Source organism: Rattus norvegicus, chromosome 10 (assembly GCF_021556685.1).
Source record: "Rattus norvegicus strain SHRSP/BbbUtx chromosome 10, alternate assembly SHRSP_T2T, whole genome shotgun sequence".
Taxonomy (NCBI): domain Eukaryota; kingdom Metazoa; phylum Chordata; class Mammalia; order Rodentia; family Muridae; genus Rattus; species Rattus norvegicus.
This window is the reverse complement of record NC_141543.1, coordinates 60,358,091-60,384,420: the sequence shown is the minus strand read 5'-3', so window position 1 is coordinate 60,384,420 and position 26,330 is coordinate 60,358,091. Positions and strand designations below refer to the sequence as shown.

The 26,330-nt window shown below is 45.3% G+C and overlaps 1 protein-coding gene and 1 long non-coding RNA gene across 5 annotated transcripts; one reads left to right on the top strand and one right to left on the bottom strand.

Moving 5' to 3' along the window:
- The first annotated feature begins 254 nt into the window (after nucleotides 1–254).
- On the top strand, nucleotides 255–26,330 carry Polr2a (RNA polymerase II subunit A). Of its 4 annotated transcripts, none has more exon segments than NM_001427041.1 (29): nucleotides 255–754; nucleotides 10,113–10,245; nucleotides 10,544–10,680; nucleotides 10,776–10,949; nucleotides 11,086–11,367; nucleotides 11,713–11,874; nucleotides 11,999–12,219; nucleotides 12,441–12,573; nucleotides 13,224–13,348; nucleotides 13,461–13,671; nucleotides 14,178–14,387; nucleotides 14,470–14,638; nucleotides 14,783–14,877; nucleotides 15,010–15,213; nucleotides 15,574–15,796; nucleotides 15,935–16,118; nucleotides 16,487–16,658; nucleotides 16,753–16,858; nucleotides 17,301–17,506; nucleotides 19,579–19,803; nucleotides 19,923–20,169; nucleotides 20,560–20,660; nucleotides 22,746–22,850; nucleotides 22,931–23,113; nucleotides 23,307–23,510; nucleotides 24,012–24,198; nucleotides 24,310–24,423; nucleotides 24,529–24,678; nucleotides 24,764–26,330. In NM_001427041.1, coding segments are annotated over 29 exon segments (5,913 nt in total). In that variant the 5' UTR covers nucleotides 255–661; the 3' UTR covers nucleotides 25,921–26,330.
- On the bottom strand, nucleotides 443–8,753 carry LOC148002935 (uncharacterized). The gene is made up of 2 exons (XR_015631761.1): nucleotides 7,937–8,753; nucleotides 443–3,636 (listed from the first exon to the last, which is right to left on the bottom strand). It is a non-coding gene; the product is annotated as an uncharacterized LOC148002935 (long non-coding RNA).

The window sequence follows — 26,330 nt, the reverse complement described above, 5'->3', positions numbered from 1 at the left end:
ATTCTGTAATCCGTCAGCTTGAGTGTACGGGAAGTCGGCGAGGGGGGCGGCAGGCTCAGAAACATTCTCCTCCTCCTGTCGCGTCAGAAAGAACACCCAACCAGGGAGCCGGAGCCCTGGCGTCAACATCTCTGGCGCGCGCGCTCCATGTAGGCCGGTGCGGGCGGCCCCGTAGCGCAAGGGAGGGCGGGAAAGGAAGGGGCGGGACACAAGGGCGAATCTATAAAGGGCGTCATTCAGCCAGTTCTCTCCTCAGAAGCGCCGAGAGCGCGACCGGGACGGTTGGAGAAGAAGGTGGCTCCCGGAAGGGGGAGAGACAAACTGCCGTAACCTCTGCCGTTCAGGATCCCGGTTACTTATTTATTCGTTACCCCTTTTCTTCTTCCTCCCTCCCACAACCTCTTCCTTTCCTCCCTTCTTTTGTTTCCTTTTTGGGAGTCGACGAATCTCCGGAAAGGGAAAGAAGGCTTTCTTTCGGCCCTTTTCGTTTCTCCGCCTTCCTCCTTCCTCCCCTCCCCCACCTTTCCCTCCTCCGGCCTTTCTCTTCTTATTCTGGGAGGTCTTTCCTGGAGGCCGCCCGGACGGGTTCTGAGCACTTAGGCGGCGGTGGCGCAGGCTTTTTGTAGCGAGATTTGCGCCTGCGCAGCGCGTCTGCCTCGCCATGCACGGGGGTGGCCCTCCCTCCGGGGACAGCGCATGCCCGCTGCGCACCATCAAGAGAGTGCAGTTCGGCGTCCTGAGTCCGGATGAGTTGGTAAGCTGCTCCGCCCTTCTCTCTCCGATGCCTCTGGCTGATCCTCTGGGAGGATGGGTCAGTGACGCTGATGTTGTGCGGGGTCCAGCCTTCAGCTTCCCAAAGTTAATTATGTCAAGACCTAGACCAGCGTGATGTTATATGTCTGTGATGAGTGTTTGGCTGGGCAGAGAAGATGATTTCGTACTTGAGCATCGCTACGGTTCAACGAGACAAGAGTTGAAATTTGTACAGTAAATGGATTCTCAAGTTCTTCTCCTTTTACAAATATTGAGCACCGTGTTATGTGACAATCGGGCACCGGGAACACAGCTGCACAATATAACAAGAACTCGACCTTCTAAAACACTGTATGTGGTAAAAATAGCAGAGAAGACAGCACAAAAACAAAAAGAATGAGCAAAAATAAATTCAGTTAAGTTCCTAAATTAAAGCAAAACGAGAAAATAAAAGCAAAACGAGGTAATGCTGTATAAAGTCTCTGAAATTGAATGGTGTCAGGTTTAGAAAACATGCCTGGGGAGGTGACATTACCCAAGTAATGAAGAGTATAACAGTCATTGAAGCCATAGATTCCGGGGATACATGCTTTCTTTTTTAGGTGGAGGAAACAAATGTTAATGGAACTGAGAGAGAAATAAACTTATATTCTGAGACTGAAAAGCCAATGTTGGGAAAGGGGTTAGTGGGTGAGGAGAGTACCCTGAAAAAGCACAGGACATTGTAAAGAGTCAGGGTTTCTATTTTCAGTAGGAAACCACTGGGTAGTTATAAGCATGGCAGTTTTTATACACATGCATGTACAGTAGCTCTGTAAAGAGCTGATGTCAAGTGGGTGAGAATAGGGAAAGCTTCTGGAGACTTGGACTTCTGGACAGGAGAAAATAGAGTGGAACTGAAAACAGGACAAACATTAATGAATAAAGGTAAATTTTCTGGTGACCTACAATAAGCTAAGCATTGTACTGAAAGAGTAAGGCAGACAAGAGCCACTTCTCTATCAGAGGCTCTATTAACAGCTAAAATACGTAAATTGGGAGACAATTTGTACTGTGATGGACAAGGTTTGATTTTTCAGGGTTTTGCTTGTTGGTTTTTGTTTGTTTTTGTTTTGTTTTTGAAATGGGTCTCTATGGTTCTGGCTGTCCTGAAGCTCATAGACCAGGCTGAATTTTTCAGTTTTTGCTGGAACTGAAAGTCAGCCTCGTGTGTGTGTGTGTATGCATGCTAGGCAAGTGCTCTGACCACTTGGCTACATGTATTTGAAGCTCTTGGTATTTTGAAACAATCTTCCTGTTCAGTTCAGGCTGCCCTGGAAATGGTGATTCTTCTACCTTACCTTTCTGAGTTCTGAGAGCATAAGCATGTACCACCACACCTGGCTTGGCTAGATTTTATTTTTTTGTTTGTTTGTTTGTTTGTTTGTTTTCCTTTCACAAATTAAAAAAAAAGATTTATAGGGCTCAGCAATTAAGAGCACATTTTTCTCTTGTAGAGATCCCAGGTTCAATTTCCAAAACCCAGTGACAGCTCACAACCATTTGTAACTCCAGTTCTAGGGGATCTGACATGTTCTAACCCCTCTGGACACTATATGCACTTGGTGCGCAGACATACAATGTAGGCAAAGAACAGAATACACAAAAAGGAATTAGGGCCATGTATGGTGGTGCACACCTTTAATTCCAGCACTCTAGAAGAGAGGGAATCTCTGAGTTCCAGGCCAGCCCAGGTTACATAGTGAGATTCTGTCTAAAACAACAAACAAAGAAAAGGAATTGTGTGGTATAGAAAACTGAGTAAGGGATGTGAGTGTGAGTTGACAGCAGTGGGGCAAGTATCCATCAGTTGGCTTCCTAAGGGTTGGGGAATGGCTCAGTGAGGGGCACTAAGGTTCTCCCTTCAGTCCTCAACTTTACAAAAAGGTTTCCTAGAAACAAGTAAAATGTTTCTTAATCTGATAGCAAAGATGAGAAAATGGGCGTCGTCATGCATTATTGATAGAATAAATTGTTAAGTTTTTTGGAGGTCATTCAGTCTTTAATATATGCATCTCTTGACCCAACACTATACCAAGAATTTTTTATTTTTTAAATTGAGATGGTTTCCCTGTATAGTCCTGGAACATGCTTTGGACTAGACTACCCTCAAAGTCACAGAGATCTGCCTACCAAGAGTTTCCACCACTCCCGGGCCAGCCTTTACTTTTACCTTTACTACAGGATTTACTTATCTTATCAATATTGTGTTTTTGCCAGCATGCATGTACACCATATGTGTGCCCAATGCCTGAGAGTCAAAAGAGGGCATTGGATCCCCTGAAACTGGAGTTATTAGTGTAGTGAGCCACCATGTAGGTGCTGGGAATCAAACCTAGGTCCTCTGCAAGAGTAACAAATGCTTTAACCATTCTGCTATCTCTCTAACTCTTCTTGCTTTCCTTTTGCAACACTGACCTGCTTACCTTTTAACACTGCAAGTTTATTCTTGCTTCAGAGGCTATTTAATCAGTCTCAGCTGCTTAGAATAATATTGCCCAAACCGTATTGCCTGTTCTTCATGTCAGTGTTCTGTATTTAGATGTCTCCTCTGACCATTTAAATAGCATCCTTCATTCTGTAACCCTACCTTTTGTTTTACTTCAGTAGCCTGCCACTGTTGGAGGATTAATTTCTTGACTTTCTCTTATTTATAGAATGCTGCTACTCAGCATTCCAAGTAGTTCCTGGTACTTACTGGCATGTAATTAAAATTAGTTGGGTAAATAAGTTTTAACATGATTTGAAAATGACAATCCTAAGTCACCTAAATATTAACTGATAGGAACCCTTGTTGAATAACTTAGGCCCTATCTTTAGAATAGAACAGGGCTGTTCCATAGTCTAAATCCAATCTTCCCAAACTGCTGTCACTTTTGAAGCAATGTAGCAAAGTCATAGGAGCGCAGGGTATTCTGTACTTTGAAAAGAAGCATAGGTTCTCTGTACTCTAGTTGCACATGGTTCAATTTCAACATTAGATAGCGCTAGTTCCCTTTGAATGACATCATATGTTTGTAAAGCTGAATTGTTTTGGTTTGGTTTGGGTTTTTTTGTAGTTTTATTTAAGTATGTGTGAGGTGGAGGTTCTCACAGAGATCAGGGGCATATCATCCCTTGGTGCTGTATTCAAGTTGTTTACAAAAAATTAGATAAAAGATTTAGTGTGTGTATGCGCGCGCGCGCGCGTATGTGTGTGTGTGTGTGTGTGTGTGTGTGTGTGTGTGTGTGTGTGTGTGCATGCATGTGCCAACCATGTGTTTGTGGGGGAGTCTGAAGAGGTGTTGGACATCTGGAGCTTGAGTGTTACAGGCGGTTGTAAGCCACCAGACACAAGTGTTGAGAACCACCTCCAATTATCTACAAGAGCAATATGTGGGTGCTTTGTTGTTGTTTGCTTCTGGGGGGTTTGATTTGGTTTAGTTTGTTTTTGCGTGTGTGTGTGTGTGTGTGTGTGTGTGTGTGTCTCCCTGGCTATCCTGGAACTTGCTTTGTAGATCAGATTACCCTTTCACTCAAGAACTTCAGAGATTTACCTGCCTCTGCCTCCTGAGTGCTGAGATTAAAGGAGTTTACCACCACACACAGCACTGTGATCAGTGTAAGCACTGAGTTGGCTCTCTGGCTGTTTTGTTTTGTTTTTGAGACATGTTTAGATCTGAGTTCTGGGGTTAGAGGCAAATGTCACTGTACCTGGATCATGAAGCTGCCATTTTAGCAAGTGCTCGGGGCTAGTAGATTTGGAGCATGAAATAAGGGAGCTGTTAGCCAAGAATTGAGGAGTTGGACAGTACCTAACAGTTTTAAGTAAGAAATTTCAGTTATTTGGGGGAAAATAAAACTATTATTATTTCATTATTTATTTAAACAAGATGTCCATGTAGGCCCAGGCTGGTCTTACATTCTCATTCCTCCTCCTGAAGTGATAGGCACATGTCACCATACCTGGCCTTATTTTAGTGAATTAAAATAGTCTTCGGCTTAAGTGTTAATTTATTTTCAAATGGCTACTGGTTGCTAAGACTTTTTTTTTTTTTTTTTTGGTTCTTTTTTTCGGAGCTGGGGACTGAACCCAGGGCCTTGAGCTTCCTAGGCAAGCGCTCTACCACTGAGCTAAATCCCCAACCCCAAGACAAATATTTTTAAGTTTGGGTTTTCTTCCTTAATGGATGGATCTTTTTTTGAAGGTGTTATGAACAGATCAGAGAAAAGGTTACTTAACAATATGTAGAATGAGGTGGGTTTTGTTTTGTTTTGTTTTGGGGGGGAGGTTGAGACTTGATCTCACTATATAGTCCTGGCTGATTTAGAACACATTGCATAACCCAGGCTTGCCTCAAACTTGGGCTCTTTTTGCCTGAGTCTAGAATAACAAGCATGGGCCATTGTGCCTGCCTTTTATAACCCTTTTTAAAAAATACAGCACTTAACAGCTGGGGGATGGCTCAGCTGGTAAAGAACCAGCTGTGCAAGCATTAAGACCAGAGTTTCGGTTCCTTGTAGCCATGTAAAAAAACAGGTGTAGAGGTGTGCTCCCATAATCCCAGCAGTGAGGAAGTAGACAGCAGGGTCTCTGGGGTTTGCTGGCTAGTTAGTATAGCCACATTGGTGAGCTCTGGGTTCTGTGAGAGAGCCTGTTTTTGAGGGATTTACATGACTTTAGTTTGGATAGGAAGATGGGTAATAAGGGGCTTTCTGTGAAATGTTTCTCAAATCTTAGAGTAGAAATTGAGTTACAGAGGGCTCTTTGAATTGGCAAAATGTCTGCTGCTAGGACTAGACTCAGTGGTTAAGAGCATATACTGGCCTTGAGGGCCTGAGTTTATTCTCAGAACCCACATTAGTGACTCCTATTACCTGTAACACTAGCTCCAAGGAGATGTGATGTCTCTGACTCCGAGGACACCTATACTCATAGACATATACCCACACACAGGACACGCATACTCATAACATAAAATTAGATTTAAAAAGAATGTATGGGGGTTGGGGATTTAGCTCAGCGGTAGAGCGCTTGCCTAGCAAGCTCAAGGCCCTGGGTTCGATCCCCAGCTCCGAAAAAAAAAAATGTATGTTGCCATGGGGCTAAAGAGATGACACAGTGGTTAAGAGCGCTGGCTACTGGACTTTAGTTTAACAACCAGCACCTACTGCCTAACTCCGAGTTCCAGGGAGTCTAGTGCCCTTTTCTGGCCTTCTCTGGTAACAGACACACATGCAGTATGCATGCAAGTAGAACACTCAAACACATGAAAATACATTTTTTAAAAAGTTCGCTAGATGTGGTTGGCAGTGCTTGTAAGTCCAAGGCTGTCCTGGTCTACACTGATAGTTCCTTAAAAATGCTGTTACAGGAAATGATTGAGTTGGGGTGGGGAGCTAGGAAAGTTAGTATTGTGGTGTGTGTGTCTGTCTGTCTTTCTCTCTCTCTGGGGGTGGGGAGGACCTGGCAAAAACCCTTACACATGCTAAACAACCACTAAACAATTTCCTCAGTCATTCATGTACTCTCTGAGGTAGGTAGTATGAGTTACACTAATGAATGAGATTATCTTTATCTTAAAATGAGTTACCATCTAATAAGGGTCTGGTTTCCTACAATCGCCAGGATATTTAACCATATGCTAGTGTGTATGCTAGCCATTGAAAAGGATGGAGAATGTGTGTGTGTGTGTTAATTATACACATATATCATATATATATACATAGACACACACACACTGGTCTATGCCTCAAGGATTATAGTCAAGTGGGAATACAGATATAAGCAAATAGTTAAAGTTGTGCTTAGCAGAACCTTGCCAGTATGAGTAAGACTAGAGATAAGGCTAACAGAGCAAGCCAAGATTTCTGCATCGGGCACTTCTTCCTGATTGCAGACATTGTGACCAGACACTTCACACTCTGGCCACCTTGCCTTTGCTCCTGAGATGGACAATAGTCCCTCAAAGAGGGGAAAAAACAACCAAAAGCAATTGAAAAGAGGAATTGATTGGAAAGGACATCTGAGCTGAGTCTTAAAAATGAATGAGTTTATTCAGTGTGTGTGTAGCAGGGTAAGACCAGAGAGAGGAATTTTGAGGTAACTTGCTGTGGTAGAAGTATAAATATGTAGGGAGAGAATGTAGCAAATGAAGCTATAAAGTGAGTTGGAGGTCTAGGCTATAAGGACCAGGACCTTGTGGTTTGATATAGGCAGATGAAAGAGAATGAGGTATTAATGAGGGTGTAGAGCAGGCTGGCTGGTTGGTTTGTTTGTTTGTTTTTATTATTTGTGTTTCGTGTTTTTCCCCTTGACCTGGGGTAACACACAAAAGAAAAGCCAACCTGTAAAACACACACACACACACACACACACACACACACACACACACACGTTTAAAGGTTAAAGTAGTGAATAACACACAAAAGAAAAGCCAACCTGTAAAACACACACACACACACACACGTTTAAAGGTTAAAGTAGTGAATAATCCCAAACTATCATTTGTTAAATCTTTGGTGGAATAGTCCTTCCATTTATGCATTCATGCTTGCTGCAAGGAGAGCCTCTGGACTAGTCTCAGGATGCTTGGAAGTAAAATTAGTCAATTAAAAGGGTGAAGCTTGGGGTTGGGGATTTAGCTCAGTGGTAGAGCGCTTGCCTAGGAAGCGCAAGGCCCTGGGTTCGATCCCCAACTCCGAAAAAAAAAGAACCAAAAAAAAAAAAAAAAAAAAAAAGGTGAAGCTTGTTGAGTACTGACTAAGCAGAGAGAGGTGGGTTTTTTTTGTTTTTTTTGTTTTTTTTGTTTTTTTATTTATTCATTTATTATATATAAGTACACTGTAGCTGTCTTCAGATACACCAGAAGAGGGCATCAGATCTCTTTACAGATGGTTGTGAGCCACCATGTGGTTGCTGGGAATTGAACTCATGACCTCAGGAAGAGCAGTCGGGTGCTCTTAACCGCTGAGCCATCTCTCCAGCCCGAGGTGGGGTTTTTTAGTGTGCTTCCTTAGGCTCCTATGTACTGTGTATACCAGTGGCCAGATTCATGTCTGTTTCTGTGTTTTTGCATTTCATGTATCTCTTTTTTTTTTTTTTTCTCTCGGAGCTGGGGACCGAACCCAGGGCCTTGCGCTTCCTAGGCAAGCGCTCTACCACTGAGCTAAATCCCCAACCCCTGTTTTTGCATTTCATAGTGAGCAAAATTCTCTTCATGTAGCATGGGACATAGAGAAGCTGGTGAGGGTCCAGCCTAGTAATTTAGTCCCACCCCAGGCCTGTCTCCTGAGTCCTATCATCTTGATTGAATTTATTTACCTATTTGTGTGGTGTTGAGGCAGGTATTGTTTTGTTGAGACACAGACTAGCCATGAAGCTCTAACTGACACGGAACTCAGAAAGTTCTGCCTGCCTCTGCCTCTGCCTCTGCCTTCGCCTCCTGAGTGCTGGAACTAATGGTATGTGCTACTACATGCAACCAGTTTTGGGTTTTTACAACCTCTTCAGCCTGTATCTTCAGACTTTTGGTTTCTGCCAAAGAGTAGCTGGTCAGATCCCTGTTAAAGGGTTGCTGGTTTGACACTGGAGAAACTTTGTTTTCTTAGAGTTTCTAGTACCTTCCTTAGTGCCAGGTCTCAAACAGTGTATTTTAGTGTTAACAAACAGCTGTTGAGAACTCCCCATCTACTGACAGGCATGTGAGTGGGATCCAGGGTCCTCAACTTGTCTGAGGTCATAGGTTACATAGGGAGTCCAAGGCCAGCCTAGACTGCACTAGATGATGTCTTAAAAATAAATGAGTGGAGTTGGGGATTTGGCTCAGTGGTAGAGCGCTTGCCTAGCAAGCGCAAGGCCCTGGGTTCGGTCCCCAGCTCCGGGGGGAAAAAAAGAAAAAAAATGAATGAATGAGTGAGTGAAAAAATAATAATAATAAATGAGTGAGCTGGTCATGGCGATGCATTATCCCAGTACTCTGGAGGCAGAGGGTGGCAGATCTCTAAGTTTAGGGGGAGCCGGGCTACTTAGTGGGATTCTGTCTCAAAAAAAAAAGAATCATTGTTTCTGCTATAGTCTAGGAGAGTTGGATGAGCCTATGTTTAGTACTAGAGACTGTTGGGTTTCATTTCTGTTGACTACTTAAGACTGAAGGCTTGGGTAAATAACTTCATTCCACATCAAGTTTCTAGTATCTTAAGAGTAAGGATTCATTCCTAGGAGGTCAGTGGTTAGGATTAGAGGAACAAATTTTGTCCATATCTCAAGAGTTTAACACTCAGTGAAGAAGCTTTATTAACTTTGAGCTTTATACCTCTAGAAGCTGGTAAACCAAAGCTGGACTAACTTGAAAGTCTGCCTTTTGTTGTATGAGAAAATACTAAAGATGGCCTTGGCCACCTTAGCATGCTTGAGACCCTGGGTTTGACCCCAGGTCTACATCCTCCTCCCCTATCTATTCAACCGAACAGAAAGAAAGACTTCTCTTCGGCGCTCCTCTAGTTCTCTTCTCTGAATTGGCCCATTGAGTCCTGCTTCTGTCTTTCTTGGGACTTCAGCTCTGGGACTTTCTGCTCTGCCAGCCTGTGTCCTTGCTTACAATAAAGTTTCACCTGGCTATGAAAGTGTTCAGACAATTTAGGCCCTAAGAAGTAAGTGGTAAAGATAGGGGTTAAGAGATGAGACTTAAGTCCCCAGTGCCTGCTCCTTTTCAGGAACTGAAGTTGAGTTGGTAGACAAGTCTTACAACACACCGGCTCTCAGGCTTATTGCAGGAACAGAGATTCTCCAGGGACTCTGATAGTCATTGGCCTGATTTCAGCTTAGGAGAAGAAAAAAGAACAATATTTTGGTTTTGACACTGAACTCAACTCTTTTCATCTCTTTTTTTATGTTAAATCTTACTGATGTCATAGTGACATAGAATTTAACCCAGAGAGATATTTGGGATTCCAGTACTAGCTAGAGGCAAAGTGGTGCTTGTGTAACCTTAGCTTTTGAAAGAAAGCAGCAGGAGGATTTTGAGTTTGAGGCCATCACGAACTACATAGCAACACTTGTCTCAAAACACTAACAATAGGAATAGAGCCAACAAGGCTCATATTCTGTTGGAATACATGCCAACTCACCCTCTACTCCTCATGCGCACAGAGTGGCTGCCTGGAACATGCTTTTGGGATGTGTTACTTGAGTCTAGTATTCCAGAGGTTTAACTGTACTAACATTCCCATTTCATACCTGGTTAAACAAGTAGTTTGGGTTTTTCTTAGGCCATATTACAGAACTCTTCGGCTCTGCACACTAGGGATCCTACTTAGTTGGTACTGGCTTTTTTCTGCAGAAGCGGATGTCTGTGACAGAGGGTGGTATCAAATACCCAGAGACAACAGAGGGTGGTCGCCCCAAACTTGGGGGACTAATGGATCCACGACAGGGGGTGATTGAGCGGACTGGCCGTTGCCAAACATGTGCAGGTAAGTACTGGGGTTAGAGGAATCCCTAAGGACATAGTTGTGGGTCTTTAATGTCAGGAATGGATGAATACCTAAAAACCTGGTCTCTTACCTAGCGGTGGTGGTTTATGCCTTTGATCCTAGCACTTGGAGGTAAAGGGAGTCAAATTTCGGAGTTCTAAGCCAGCCTGGTTACAGAGAAAGTTCCATGACAGCCAGACCTAACTACACAGAAACCCTGTTTCAGAAACAAAGAACCCAAGTCTTTAGAGTCAGTGGAGACTTTGAAGAAAATGTCTGGTATGTTTTTCCATCGTAGGAAACATGACCGAGTGTCCTGGCCACTTTGGCCACATTGAACTGGCCAAGCCTGTGTTTCATGTGGGCTTCCTGGTGAAGACAATGAAGGTTTTGCGCTGTGTCTGCTTCTTTTGCTCCAAACTTCTTGTAGATTCTGTGAGTAGGGCATTGGTCCCTAGTCTGGGAGGGTGGTTGCTAGCTAGGGCAGGGCGAGGGAACAGCTCCAATTGACCCTGCTCTTTTTCCCCCAGAACAACCCGAAGATTAAGGACATCCTGGCCAAATCTAAGGGGCAGCCCAAGAAACGGCTTACACATGTCTATGACCTTTGCAAGGGCAAAAACATCTGTGAAGGTGGAGAGGAGATGGACAACAAGTTTGGTGTGGAGCAGCCTGAGGGGGATGAGGATCTGACCAAAGAAAAGGTGACAGGGACTTGCTAAAACTGGGAAAGTGGCTGTAGAAAAATTTGGTGAAATCACACAGAACTGTGAAGTATATTGCCTGGTGTGGTAGGAATAGCCCTGTGCTAGGTTCTAATGGTTCTTCTCTCCTTGGAAGGGCCATGGTGGCTGTGGGCGTTATCAGCCCCGGATCCGGCGCTCTGGCCTGGAGTTGTATGCTGAATGGAAACATGTTAATGAGGACTCTCAGGAGAAGAAGATCTTGCTGAGTCCAGAACGAGTGCATGAAATCTTCAAACGCATCTCAGATGAGGAGTGTTTTGTGCTGGGCATGGAGCCTCGCTATGCCCGGCCTGAGTGGATGATTGTCACGGTGTTGCCTGTGCCTCCTCTCTCTGTGCGACCTGCTGTGGTGATGCAAGGTTCTGCTCGAAACCAGGTAAGCTGCTCTATGAATCCTTACTAGGTATCTGGGGAAGGAGCATGCAATTAGAGGATGTTTTAGATATACTTAGATGTAGCATGTGTAAGGGTCAGGTGGACTGGTCTGAGTTTGAAGATATTTTGCCACTTGATAGTTGTGTAACTTTTTTTTTTTTTTTTCGGAGCTGGGGACCGAACCCAGGACCTTGCGCTTGCTAAATCCCCAACCCCGATAGTTGTGTAACCTTTAAAGATACACGTAACATGGTTTTCCAGGGTAGAGTGAAGGAAGTTTGACTGGATGCTTGGCACACTCATGCGGTGGTGGCCTGCCTGTGATGATGCTGACTTTTTACTGCAGGATGATCTGACTCACAAACTGGCTGACATTGTGAAGATCAACAATCAGCTGCGGCGGAACGAACAGAATGGTGCAGCTGCCCATGTCATCGCAGAAGATGTGAAACTTCTCCAGTTCCATGTGGCCACCATGGTGGACAACGAACTGCCCGGCTTACCCCGTGTGCGTCTGCACACTCCTGCCCTTATGGATTGGAGCCAGGGTGGGGGCCAGCATGAGGCAGCAGAACTGTGGAGGAAATCCCAGTGCTGACTACCTGGGTGCCCCTTCCTATGTTTTCTTATAGGCCATGCAGAAGTCTGGCCGTCCCCTCAAGTCCCTGAAGCAACGGTTGAAGGGCAAGGAAGGACGGGTTCGAGGGAATCTAATGGGCAAGCGAGTGGACTTCTCAGCCCGCACTGTCATCACCCCTGACCCTAACCTATCCATTGACCAAGTTGGTGTGCCCCGCTCCATTGCTGCCAACATGACCTTTGCAGAGATTGTCACACCTTTCAACATTGACAGGTGTGCTTTAGTCCATAAACCTTGTCCATAGTGGCCACGGTAGAGAGATGGGGCCCATGTTCTCCAACCTGTCCCTTTCTCATCTGGAAGAGACGGCTTGGAATGAAGCAGGAAGACACTAAAGTTTATAAGTTTGGCATCCACCTGGGCTTTGGGATAAAGGTGGGAATGGGTGTTTTTTGGAGAGTATTTTGCTCACTTCATACTTCTTTCCTTCCTAGACTTCAGGAATTAGTACGCAGGGGAAACAGCCAGTATCCAGGAGCCAAGTACATCATCCGAGACAACGGTGATCGAATTGACTTACGGTTCCATCCTAAGCCCAGTGACCTTCACCTACAGACTGGCTATAAGGCATGTAATAGGCCATGACCATTCTTCCTCCTGTAGAGTAAGGGCTGGCCTAATTGTAAGCTTGTTGAGTGGTTGGTTATTTTAGGGGAGGTGGCAGTCAGTGTTGTGGGTTTTGTCTGAGACACATTTTCATCATATATCCCAAGTTAGCCTAGAAATAGTGGACTTCAAATTCATGTTCCTCTACCTTAGTTTCTTTGTGCTGGTGTGTGCCACTATGATAGCGGGTGCCTTTTGTTTTAAAGGGTTCTGCTGAACCAGTTGTGCTGCCAGCCTCTGATGTCAAAGTGAGGTTACAGCAGCTCATGTCAACATGTATTTGGCAGGAGAGAGAGCTTCATGGATGTCTGGTTACATTTTATTATTCTTAGTAACCTTATGTTGGACCAGGGCCATGCAAAGAGGATGTTTGAAGGTGAAATAGCAGGGAAAAGGCATCGCAGTATCCTCTCCAGTCTACAAGAGACTGGGCCCACTGTCATCTCATTCTTTTTTTTTTTGGTTCTTTTTTTCGGAGCTGGGGACCGAACCCAGGGCCTTGCGCTTCCTAGGCAAGCGCTCTACCACTGAGCTAAATCCCCAACCCCCATGTCATCTCATTCTTAGTGTGCCTCCTGCGCTGAGCCCTTCTCTGTACCTCACCTTTCTAGGTGGAACGGCACATGTGTGATGGGGACATTGTTATCTTCAATCGTCAGCCAACTTTGCACAAAATGTCCATGATGGGGCATCGGGTCCGCATCCTCCCCTGGTCTACATTTCGCTTGAATCTTAGGTTAGTTCTCTACCTGAGGGAATCAGGCTGAGATGGGAACAGGCCAAGCAATTTCATTTTATATCACTGAAGACTAGTCCCAGCTCTGACTTCTTGCTCTGTTTGGCTACAGTGTGACAACTCCATACAATGCAGACTTTGATGGAGATGAGATGAATTTGCACCTGCCTCAGTCTCTGGAGACACGGGCAGAGATCCAAGAGTTGGCCATGGTACCTCGAATGATTGTCACTCCCCAGAGCAATCGACCTGTCATGGGTATTGTGCAAGACACACTCACAGCGGTCCGCAAATTCACTAAGAGAGATGTCTTCCTGGAGCGGGTGTGTGATCCAAATGGAAGCTGGTCTTGGGTGGGCAAAAGGGTCTGAGTGTAAAAGTGCCAGGGAAGGAGAGCTACAGTGTAGCTCCTTAATTTTTTTCTTAATTTTTAATTTTTCTTTAATTTATGATTCTGTAAAATAAAGAAGAGAAAGTGTGTTCTTTTTAAATTATTGTATCGCTTTTTTTTTATTTTCTAATTAAGAGAAAAATAAGATCTTACTATTACAATATTTTGTGTTTAACTAAAATTTGAAAGACACTTCAGACATCCTTTTGCTTCCAAAATCTTGGTTCTTTTTTTTTTTTTTTTTTTTTCTCGGAGCTGGGGACCGAACCCAGGGCCTTGTGCTTGCTAGGCAAGCGCTCTACCACTGAGCTAAATCCCCAACCCCTGCTTCCAAAATCTTGATAGGCAGGGCAGCCTTCCAAATATTCCTGAGATAATGAAACTCAATCTTTGATCTTCCTGCCCCTTTACTTTCTTTTCTTGCTGTTTACCTCTCAGGGTGAAGTGATGAACCTCTTAATGTTCCTGTCCACGTGGGATGGGAAGGTCCCACAGCCAGCCATCCTCAAGCCCCGGCCCCTGTGGACAGGCAAGCAAATCTTCTCCCTCATCATACCTGGTCACATCAATTGTATCCGTACTCACAGCACCCATCCTGATGATGAAGATAGTGGCCCTTACAAGCACATCTCTCCTGGGGACACCAAAGTAAGCTTGGCTTCTGGGTATATATGTACAGGATTGGGACATGGGAATGAGAACAAAAATCTGAGTGAGTGTTTGTCCACAGGTGGTGGTGGAGAATGGGGAGCTTATCATGGGCATCCTTTGTAAGAAGTCTCTGGGCACATCAGCAGGCTCTCTGGTCCACATCTCCTACTTAGAGATGGGTCATGACGTTACCCGCCTCTTCTACTCCAACATTCAGACTGTCATTAACAACTGGCTTCTCATCGAGGGTTAGTATAGCCAGCGATTCTAAATCATATCTGAATCTTCTTTTCCTCACTTACTATTTATCCTTTATTTGTTCAAACTGTCGTCCAAAATTGCCTAGGAGTCAAAAAATGATTGTTGCTAATGTTATTTTTCTTTCTCCCTAGGTCATACCATTGGCATTGGGGACTCCATTGCAGATTCCAAGACTTACCAGGACATTCAGAACACTATTAAGAAAGCTAAACAGGATGTAATAGAGGTGAGGGAAGGCTGGGTAGAGAAGAGCTTCTTAGGGATTTGAACTTAACTCTGCAAGAGCAAAATAGATAGAAGGGTTAGAGAGAAAGGGGGAGTAGCGACACAAATGTGTCAATGGAAACTCTGTCTCCAGGTCATTGAGAAGGCTCATAACAATGAGCTAGAACCCACCCCAGGAAACACATTGCGCCAGACATTTGAGAATCAAGTGAATCGCATTCTCAATGATGCTCGAGACAAAACTGGCTCCTCTGCACAGAAATCCCTCTCTGAATATAACAACTTCAAGTCTATGGTGGTGTCTGGAGCTAAAGGGTCCAAGATCAACATCTCCCAGGTAAGAAGCTTCATTTTTCCAGATAGGTGGCCTGCTCCAAAGTCTGGAAGAAGGATGGTGTGAATATGTTTTGGTGTGAGGAAAGATGGGAAAAATAGTTGGGATTTTCTCACCACTGCCACTGCAATGTTAGGGCTTGAAGATTCCAACATTGATCCACTCACATGCAAAAGGCCTTGTTTTGTTTGTTTTTCTTTTTTAAAAAAACATGGTTTTGCTGTGTAGCTCAGGTGGCATATGAACTTAGTATCTTTCTGCCTCCTCTTTCCAACTTTAGGTTTTGGGCATGCACTACTATTTCTATCATAAATCCATACTTTGAATGCAAGCGGAAATGATATGCAGCCTTTTTCCTGTTAGGTCATTGCCGTTGTCGGGCAGCAGAACGTGGAGGGCAAGCGGATCCCATTTGGATTTAAGCATCGGACTCTTCCTCACTTTATCAAGGATGATTATGGTCCCGAGAGCCGAGGCTTTGTAGAAAACTCCTACTTGGCTGGCCTCACTCCCACTGAGTTCTTCTTCCATGCCATGGGAGGACGAGAAGGTCTCATTGACACAGCTGTTAAGACTGCTGAGACTGGTGAGGCCTTTTCTGAGCTCTTGTGAGATGGGAGCAGGGATTCTGGTCTAAAGGTTCCCTGAGGTGAATTTTGGTCTCTGCATCTTTGAGCTTTGTTGTGCTCTTGCCTCAGATCTTTCAATTAACTCCCTTTCCCAGGGTATATTCAGCGAAGGCTGATAAAATCCATGGAGTCGGTGATGGTGAAATATGATGCAACTGTGAGGAACTCCATCAACCAGGTGGTACAGCTACGCTATGGAGAGGACGGCCTAGCAGGCGAGAGCGTTGAGTTCCAGAATCTGGCTACACTTAAGCCTTCTAATAAAGCTTTTGAGAAGAAGTAAGAAAGCAGGAAAATACACCCTGGTCTTAGTGCCTTGCCTGAATTATACAGTATTCCCTTTGGAAAGGTGACCTCAGGCATTTTGCAGCAGGCTTTACTTTTAGCACCAACATTTCTCCACCCATTTGAAATAGTTGCTGCCTGGGAAAAGAGTGAATGTAGAGGCAGATTGAAATCTGTCCCTATTTGTTCCTGTGGTAGTAAAAAAGTATAGAGGAATGGGAAAAAGTATAGAAAGCCTAGGGTCCCATTAGCTGTCCCTGTTCCTAGTGGTCTGTTCACATTTGGGAACCTCACAGTATGCCTTAGGGGGGTAAAAGCACAGAGCCCATTTGTCCCCTGATTTCACCCCTTGTCATCCCCAGGTTCCGTTTTGATTATACCAATGAGAGGGCCCTGCGGCGGACTCTTCAGGAGGATCTGGTAAAGGATGTGCTGAGCAATGCCCACATACAGAATGAGCTAGAACGGGAATTTGAACGGATGCGGGAAGATCGGGAAGTGCTCAGGGTCATCTTCCCAACTGGTGACAGCAAGGTACATAGAAATAGGAAGTGCTAGACTGGGGGGGTCCTGCTGTTGAACTGTCATCCTAATGGATAGTCCTCACATTTAATCCCTCTTCCCTCAGGTGGTCCTCCCTTGTAACCTTCTGCGGATGATCTGGAATGCACAGAAAATCTTCCATATCAACCCTCGCCTTCCCTCTGACCTGCACCCCATCAAAGTGGTAGAGGGTAAGCAAATGGGGTGGGGGGAGAAATAAAAAGAAAACATGACCACCTAGGTTTGATGGAGGAGAATGTTTATTGTAGATAGAGGGAGAGCATAGCCAGAGGCAGGGACATTTGGGCAAGTCCACTGGTCATACCCTGAGCCATGTGAGGAGAAGGGAGAGGGGAAGGAACCAGGTTCAGCAGACAAGAGGCCAACAGTACCAAAGGGGTGGTAACCAAAATGACCAGATTATATAGAGAAGAGCCTCCACTGAAAGGGTAACCAGTAGGGACTAAGGGATGCTGAGAGAGAGAACCTGGAGGCCAGGTCTGCTTTGATATGTTAAATAGGAACCTCAGCCTTTGTAAGTAGTGCCCGCTTTGCTGTCTCTGGACTAGACTGGAGGATTAGACTCCGCTATGGCTTAGTCTCACAATCTCTTTTCCCCTCCATGGGCCCCAGGAGTCAAAGAATTGAGCAAGAAGTTGGTAATTGTGAATGGAGATGACCCACTAAGTCGGCAGGCACAGGAGAATGCCACTTTGCTCTTCAACATCCACCTAAGATCCACACTTTGCTCTCGCCGAATGGCTGAGGAGTTTCGGCTCAGTGGAGAGGCCTTTGACTGGCTGCTCGGGGAGATAGAGTCCAAGTTCAACCAAGCCATTGTAAGTGTTACACTTCTCCTTACCATTGATTTTTTTTTTTTTAATTCTTTTGTTTATTGGCTTCTTTGGTTACTAGGAATAGCCTGTTTCTCTTCACATTTCTTGGTATGTTAATTAGACACTGCAGCCTTTTTCCCAGGTTTGAGACGTAACCACTAGTAGTGCCTGCTTTGCTGTCTCCAGACCAGACTCAGGACAGGGCTGCTATGTATAGCACTGGCACTGTATCATAGCAGCATTAAAAATGAGGGGTTGCCTGTCCTGTGTGAAACAAACATGTTGATGCAAAGTGATGGTAGTGCGGTGTGTAATGAGGAAGTGAGTGCTGGGACTGGGGTATGAAATTGGAGTCTTATTTTCCTAGAATGTCTCCTGTATGTCTAGTTCAAGTAAAAGTAGGGAATAAAAGAAGTAGAAAAGAGAGTGTAGGTGCTGGAACCTGTTTCACTGTGAATCCAAGGATCCATTTCCCTCTTCTGACATAGCCCTACGTGAACCAGCCCCATGTATATTATGCACATAAATACATGCAGGCCAAGATTTGTACACATTAAATAAATTTTTTTTTTTTAAGATTTATTTATTTTATGGATATGAGTACACTGTTGCTGTCTTCAGACACACCAGAAGAGGGCACCATATCCCATCACAGATGGTTGTGAGCCACCATATGGTTGCTGGGAATTGAACTCAGGACCTCCGGAAGAGCAGTCATTGCTCTTAACCACTGAGCCATCTCTCCAGCCCTAAATAAATCTTCTAAAATATTTTAAATAATAAAATATGAAAGAAAAATATAATTTTTTTGCATATTCTGAATCTGAGATGAATCTAGTGTTACATGTTAATTAAAAGTGCATTGCAGGAGGGGGGAGGACTGGAGAGATGGCTCAGAGGTTAAAAGCACTGACTGCTCTTCCACAGGTCCTGAGTTCAATTCCCAGAAATCATATGGTGGCTTACAACCATCTGTAATGGGATACGATGCCCTCTTCTGGTGTGTCTGAAGAGAGGGACAGTGTACTCACATACATTAAATAAATAAATCTTTTTTTTTTTAAGTGTATTAGGGGCAGTGGTGGTGCAGACCTTTAATCCCAGAACTTGGGAGGCAGAGGCAGGTGGATCTCTGAGTTCAGTGCTAGCTTGGTCTTCACAGAGAAACCCCATCTTGAAAAATCAAACAAGGGGTTGGGGATTTAGCTCAGTGGTAGAGCGCTTACCTAGGAAGCCCAAGGCCCTGGGTTCGGTTCCCAGCTCCGAAAAAAAGAACCAAAAAAAAAAAAAAAAAAAAAAAATCAAACAAAAAACAGCAGAAGTACATTAGAAAGTACAATAACATTAAAAGAATAACTTAAATGGAAAGACAACCCCCATGTTTTATTCTTTTGTTTATTGGCTTCTTTGGTTACTAGGTTTGGATTGGAAAACTCAAATGTTGTTAAATGTGACTAATCTTCCTCAATGTGATCTATAAATTTAGCACAGCTTAGGTATGATAGTTTAATAGATGGAAAGTGCTAACCACCAAGCCTGATAAACCTGAGTTGTCTTCAGAACCCCCATGATGGAAGGAGAGCACTAACTTTTATGAGCTGTCTTCTGACCTCCACATATGTGCCATGACATACATGAGCCTACTCATGAACATATGTAGATATCATGGAGAATGTAGACATGGGCTCTGTGGTTTAGAACACTGACTGCTTTTCCAAAAGACCTGAATTTAAGAATTCTAGCTCCAGTCACAGGATCTGACACCCTCTTCTGACCTCTGACCAGCATATACATGCTGCACAGCATACAAACAGGCAAAAACACCCATGCAAATAAAGTAAAATGTTCTTTAGAGACAAAAAAAAATGGATTTAGCATATTATAGTATCTTTTCTGGGTGTGCAGCATATCCCAAAGTGATGCAGAATGATAGTTTATAAACTGAAGCCCTCGCAAAGGAAATAATGTTCTTTCTTTTTGCTACACTCATCTTCCCCAAATCCCTTTATAATTACCAGATAGGCTCATCCTAACAACTTGCAAGACAGGCTTTGTCTAATGCCAGTTTCCCCTAGGCCCATCCTGGAGAAATGGTGGGAGCTTTGGCTGCTCAGTCTCTTGGAGAACCTGCCACTCAGATGACCCTGAACACTTTCCACTATGCTGGTGTATCTGCCAAGAATGTGACGCTGGGTGTACCTCGGCTTAAGGAGCTCATCAACATCTCTAAGAAGCCAAAGACCCCTTCACTCACTGTCTTCCTGTTAGGCCAATCTGCCCGAGACGCTGAGCGGGCCAAGGTAAGCATCAGGATAATGGACTGTCTAGCAAGAACAGGTTGAGTCAAGAGATGATGATACCTCTGAGTATGACACTAGGTCAAAGCCCAACCATGTCCTGAGTCCCTGTCTCTTCCTAGGACATTCTTTGCCGCTTGGAACATACAACATTGAGGAAGGTGACTGCCAACACAGCCATCTACTATGACCCCAACCCTCAGAGCACAGTGGTGGCAGAAGATCAGGAGTGGGTGAATGTGTACTATGAGATGCCTGACTTTGATGTAGCCCGAATATCCCCCTGGCTGCTGCGTGTGGAACTGGACCGAAAGCACATGACTGACCGGAAGCTTACCATGGAACAGATTGCTGAAAAAATCAATGCAGGTGAGGCTGACTGGACAGCCCACATGGTCACCTTACTGGAGTCCTTAGAGTCACTTATAAACGCCTCTGCTTTCCAACAAGTCTTTTTCAGGATCCTTAAACCCTTCAGGTCCTCTTTGTACATAACTTCCTTCCCTTTCCCAATGTGTTTTAGGTTTGGTTTGGGTGTGTTCGTGTATACATGCCTTGCATGTCTGGAGACCAAAGGATGACATTGGGTGTATCTTCCTTTTTGATACTCTGGCTGCTGGAACCCACTGTGTTGTCTGGGCTGGATGACCAATGAGTCTCTAGGATCCATCCATCTGTCTCTGCCTCCTCATGCCCAACGCTGAGGTTACAGATAGTCTATTAAATGTGCGTTCTCATGGGCATTACTGTTTCCACCAGGCTTTGGCGATGATTTGAATTGTATCTTCAATGATGATAATGCAGAGAAGCTGGTCCTTCGTATCCGCATCATGAACAGTGATGAAAACAAGATGCAGGAGGTAAGTGGAGACCCAGGGGAAATAAAATAGAATGGGGGGTTGGGGATTTAGCTCAGTGGTAGAGCACTTGCCTAGAAAGCGAAAGGCTCTGGGTTCGGTCCCCAGCTCCAAAAAAAAAAAAAAAAATAGAATCGGATGTGGTGCTGTGATTACAGGGGTGTGCCATCTGCAATTGGATGGTTCTAATCTTAGCTATTTCAAGTCAAGGTGGGAGAATAGAAAGAATTACTTTAGAGAGAGTTGTAGCCGGGTAGGTAAAAGAGGAAAAGTCCTGATTGTAAAAAAGTCTTCGAAGCAATAAACAGGCGGGCCTGTATCTCAGCATCTGGGAGGGTCAAAACAGTTAGAATAAGTCCACTTAATTAGAACAGTCAGGTTCTAGTGTTGGCCTGATACTTAGCTGGAGTAAGTACAAGAGTGTTAGGTGTTGTTTGGTTTGGCAGTACTCAGCAGATAGAGGCAGTTGGATCTGTTGAGTTCCAGGCCAACCAGAATTGATCTATTGTGTCCTTGGATGTCTGATGAAGCTGCTTATCACCTGACACTGAAGTTAAAAATGATTGTGAGCCACCACATAGGTGCTGGGAACCAAACCCAAATCCTCTGAAAGGGCAACAAACGTTCTTAGTAAATCTTTCCGTCTACTTCAGGGCTCCTCAATGTTAACTCCTATTTCTGGTCTTAAACTCCTGCTCTTCTGCCATCACCTCCCAGTTACTGGGGGGATGGGTGTGCTTTACAATACCTACTATAGAGAGAATGGTTAAAAAATTAATAGCAGATTGATAGATTATACTATGCACAAGTGGACACTGTGGGCTCTCAAAAAGGGCTATTCAGGCAAAAGGTGTGCTGCCAACCCTATGGCCAGAGTGTGAGTCCCAGGAACCTATGTGGTTGAAAGAGAGATTAGCTCTTACTGTAAATTCCATATTTATGAGTGTGCATCTAGGGTTTCAGAGATGACTCACTCGTTAAGAACCGTGGCTGCTTTTCCAGTGGACTCAAGCTCAGTAATTCCCAGTACGCTGGTACTGGTTTACAGGGAGACTCTTGATTACCTTCTTCTGGCCTCTCTTGAGCACTACACACACATGTCTGCATGTACAGTCATACATGAGACAACACACCTATACACAAATAAAACTCTTTTTAAAAAAGTCACTTTTAATCCAGCACAATTAATTTAATTAAAAATACTTTTTAAAGTAGAAAATGTGTTTTGGTTGTAGGGTGTAGTACCTCTTCTGTTGTGTGTACACCTTTAATTCCAGTGCTTGAGATGGGGGAACAGGAAAACCAGCTTATCCTCAGCTACATGAGATTCTCTTTCAAAACAATTTTTTTTTCTTTTCTTTTTTTCAGAGCTGGGGACCAAACCCAGGGCCTTGCGTTTGCTAGGCAAGCGCTCTACCACTGAGCTAAATCCCCAACCCCTCAAAACAAATTTTTAAAAAGGAGTCTAGGGACTGAAGAGGCAGCTCAGGTCAGGAGTTCAGAATACTGAAAAATACTTTTTTTTTGGTTCTTTGTTTTTTTTTGTTTTTTTTTTTTAATTTATTCATTTATTATATATAAGTACACTGTAGCTGTCTTCAGACACACCAGAAGAGGGCATCAGATCTCTTTACAGATGGTTGTGAGCCACCATGTGGTTGCTGGGAATTGAACTCATGACCTCTGGAAGAGCAGTCGGGTGCTCCCAACCGCTGAGCCATCTCTCCAGCCCGGTTCTTTGTTTTTTAAGACAGAGTTTCTCTGTGTATCCCTGGCCATCCCCAACTCACAGAGCTCCGCCTGCCTCTGCCTCCCGAGTGCTATGTATCACCACTGCCCAGCTTAGTGATTAAGTAATTAATTAGTAACTTTTAGTCCTTTGAGAAGACCCAGGTTCCATTCCCTGCACCAGGCACACATGTTGTACACAGTCATACACATAAACAAAGTAAATATATATAAGTGTCATAAAAGCTAAGAGTCTTAGTGAAGCCAAGGAAGCAATTCTTTCTTGGTAGATTGTAGTTTGGGGAGGGACCAGGGAAGAGATCACAGCAGCTGGGCTTACTGACCTCACTCTTGTTGCAGGAGGAAGAGGTGGTGGATAAGATGGATGATGATGTTTTCCTGCGGTGCATTGAGTCCAACATGCTGACAGATATGACCCTGCAGGGTATTGAGCAGATCAGCAAGGTCAGCATCTGTTCTACTCTGTAGCCAACTCCTACTTGGGCCCCCGCTCAGCCTGACTGGAGCTTGCTTTGTCTCTCTAGGTATACATGCACTTACCTCAGACAGACAACAAGAAGAAGATCATCATCACAGAAGATGGGGAGTTCAAGGCCCTGCAAGAATGGATCTTGGAGACAGATGGTGTGAGCCTGATGCGGGTGCTGAGCGAGAAGGATGTAGACCCTGTGCGCACTACGTCCAATGACATCGTGGAGATCTTCACGGTGAGCCCAAAGAGCATGATCTTACAACCTAAAAGTCTCTCTAGGAACTCCCCATGCTTAGGCTTTCTGTCTGGATCCATTTTAGTTTGAAATGGACTGCCCAGGTATTCTCGCTGCCAATCTGGGTAGTGACCGAATCAGGAAGATGAACAGAGCTAACTTGGTTTGACTCTTCCTTTCAACTCTATGACAGGTACTGGGCATTGAGGCTGTGCGGAAGGCCCTGGAGCGAGAACTGTACCATGTCATCTCCTTTGATGGTTCCTACGTCAATTATCGGCATTTGGCTCTTCTGTGTGACACAATGACATGCCGTGGCCACTTGATGGCCATCACTCGTCATGGAGTCAACCGCCAGGACACTGGACCACTCATGAAATGCTCCTTTGAGGAAACGGTAATAACAGCCTTTTCCCCCTGGTTTTCAGAGATAGGACTAAACTACGTAGCCTTTCCTAGCCTTAAACTCTTAGTAATCCTTAGTCTTCAGAAAGCTTTGGTACAGGACAAGCCCAGCTACTAATAACAGTTGTGGGGGTTGGGGATTTAGCTCAGTGGTAGAGCGCTTGCCTAGGAAGCGCAAGGCCCTGGGTTCGGTCCCCAGCTCCGAAAAAAAAGAACCAACAAAAAAAACAGTTGTGTGAGAGGCAGGGTCTTACTATGTAGTCCTAGCTGGAACTCAGAAAGATCCTTCTGTTTCTACATCCCAAGTGCTGGGATTAACCATACCCAGGTCAGTAAAGGTGGCTTCTGAATAGGTTGAAAGAAGGGAACTTGTCTCGAGAGTGACTGTGCAGGCCATTGGCACTGTCCTCCACTGTTGACGGTTGGGCTGTGGTGATGAGCAGCCTACTCTGAGTGCTATGGGTGTGGATTGATGTTTCTTCTGGTTGGTCAGGTGGATGTCCTTATGGAAGCAGCTGCACATGGGGAGAGTGACCCCATGAAGGGAGTCTCTGAGAATATTATGCTGGGCCAGCTCGCTCCAGCTGGTACTGGCTGTTTTGACCTCCTGCTTGATGCTGAGAAATGCAAATACGGCATGGAAATCCCCACCAATATCCCCGGACTGGGGGCCGCTGGACGTGAGTCTGAGGGCTTCAACTGTGTTAGAACTGGCTGGGTCTGTGGGGCATGCGTAAGGGCAGACCTACAAGGGAGCTGTTCCTCATAATTCACTCTGGGCTTCTTTGCAGCTACTGGCATGTTCTTTGGCTCTGCACCCAGTCCGATGGGAGGAATCTCTCCTGCAATGACACCCTGGAACCAGGGTGCAACTCCAGCCTATGGTGCCTGGTCCCCAAGTGTTGGTGAGTAGCCTAGTCCAGGAGGAGAAGCATTGGACTTCATGGGTTTGGGGACTGGGGAAAGCGATGTGCTTGAGCTCCGGCTGATTCCATCTGTTGTTCCTTCAGGGAGTGGGATGACCCCAGGAGCAGCTGGCTTCTCTCCCAGTGCTGCATCTGATGCCAGTGGCTTCAGCCCAGGTTACTCGCCTGCATGGTCTCCCACACCAGGCTCTCCAGGCTCCCCTGGACCCTCAAGCCCATATATCCCCTCACCAGGTGAGCTGTTGTGCTATTTCCTCCTTCCTCCTTGTTTCTATGCAGGGTTCTCCACCACTATCTCCCTTTTTGTCTTTTCCTACAGGTGGTGCTATGTCTCCCAGCTACTCACCAACATCACCAGCATATGAGCCGCGCTCCCCTGGGGGCTATACACCGCAGAGCCCCTCATACTCCCCTACTTCTCCTTCCTACTCCCCAACGTCTCCGTCTTATTCTCCAACCAGTCCCAACTATAGTCCTACCTCACCTAGCTACTCCCCAACCTCTCCTAGCTATTCCCCAACCTCTCCATCCTACTCACCAACCTCTCCATCCTACTCACCAACCTCTCCCAGCTACTCCCCAACCTCTCCCAGCTACTCCCCAACATCACCCAGCTATTCTCCAACTTCTCCCAGCTACTCACCAACATCTCCTAGCTATTCCCCAACATCTCCCAGCTACTCACCAACCTCTCCAAGCTATTCTCCCACCTCCCCCAGTTACTCACCGACATCTCCAAGCTACTCACCAACTTCTCCAAGTTACTCACCAACTTCCCCAAGTTACTCACCCACTAGCCCTAACTATTCCCCAACTAGTCCCAACTATACCCCAACCTCACCCAGCTACAGCCCAACCTCACCCAGCTACTCACCTACTAGTCCAAACTATACACCTACCAGCCCTAACTACAGCCCAACCTCTCCAAGCTATTCCCCAACCTCACCCAGTTACTCTCCCACCTCACCCAGCTACTCTCCCTCGAGCCCACGGTATACACCTCAGTCTCCAACCTACACACCGAGTTCACCAAGCTACAGCCCTAGCTCGCCAAGCTACAGCCCTACTTCCCCCAAGTATACCCCAACTAGTCCTTCCTACAGTCCTAGCTCACCAGAGTATACCCCAACTTCTCCCAAATACTCACCTACAAGCCCCAAATATTCACCCACTTCTCCCAAGTATTCTCCTACCAGCCCCACTTACTCACCCACCACCCCAAAATACTCGCCAACCTCTCCTACATATTCACCAACCTCTCCAGTCTACACCCCGACCTCTCCCAAGTACTCCCCTACTAGTCCTACCTACTCCCCAACTTCTCCCAAGTACTCGCCCACCAGTCCCACCTACTCACCCACCTCTCCCAAGGGCTCCACCTACTCTCCCACTTCTCCTGGCTACTCCCCCACCAGCCCCACCTACAGCCTCACCAGTCCAGCCATCAGCCCAGAAGACAGCGATGAGGAGAACTGAGAGTGAGCAGGACACAGCAGCAGCTGGTTAGGGTCAGACAGCCTCCGTGGCCTGTGGGTCACTTCCCTCACAGGCTGTGACCCTAGCCTGGGTCCCTTGTACATAACTCCTTATGATGAAACCCTCTGGAAGTTTTGGACCCCATTTTTGATGGGCCTTTTGCCTTGTGCTCCTACCCCTTGTGCTGTCTCGGACTCACTGATCCAGCTGCAGGGTTGGGTGCCCTGCCAGCTCCCTGCCTGACTCCACCATGAAGGTCTTGCTTGCCTGTGACTTGATTGGAATTACAGGTATTTTAACTTTGGAAGGCTAGTTCCTGCTTTGGGTCACATCTGATCTGGAAGAACAAAGCTTAAGCTGCCTTTGTTATTTTTTGAAATTGAAATAAAGTTTACTAATTTTGACCAAGA

Excerpts from the sequence above, each read along its gene's own strand:
- Polr2a (XM_087573436.1), top strand. The coding sequence starts at position 10,119 with ATGTCTGTGACAGAGGGTGGTATCAAATACCCAGAGACAACAGAGGGT. Across the intron at positions 20,661-22,745 it reads ATGAAAACAAGATGCAGGAG|GAGGAAGAGGTGGTGGATAA; the intron begins GTAAGTGGAGAC and ends CTCTTGTTGCAG. Across the intron at positions 23,511-24,011 it reads AATGCTCCTTTGAGGAAACG|GTGGATGTCCTTATGGAAGC; the intron begins GTAATAACAGCC and ends CTGGTTGGTCAG.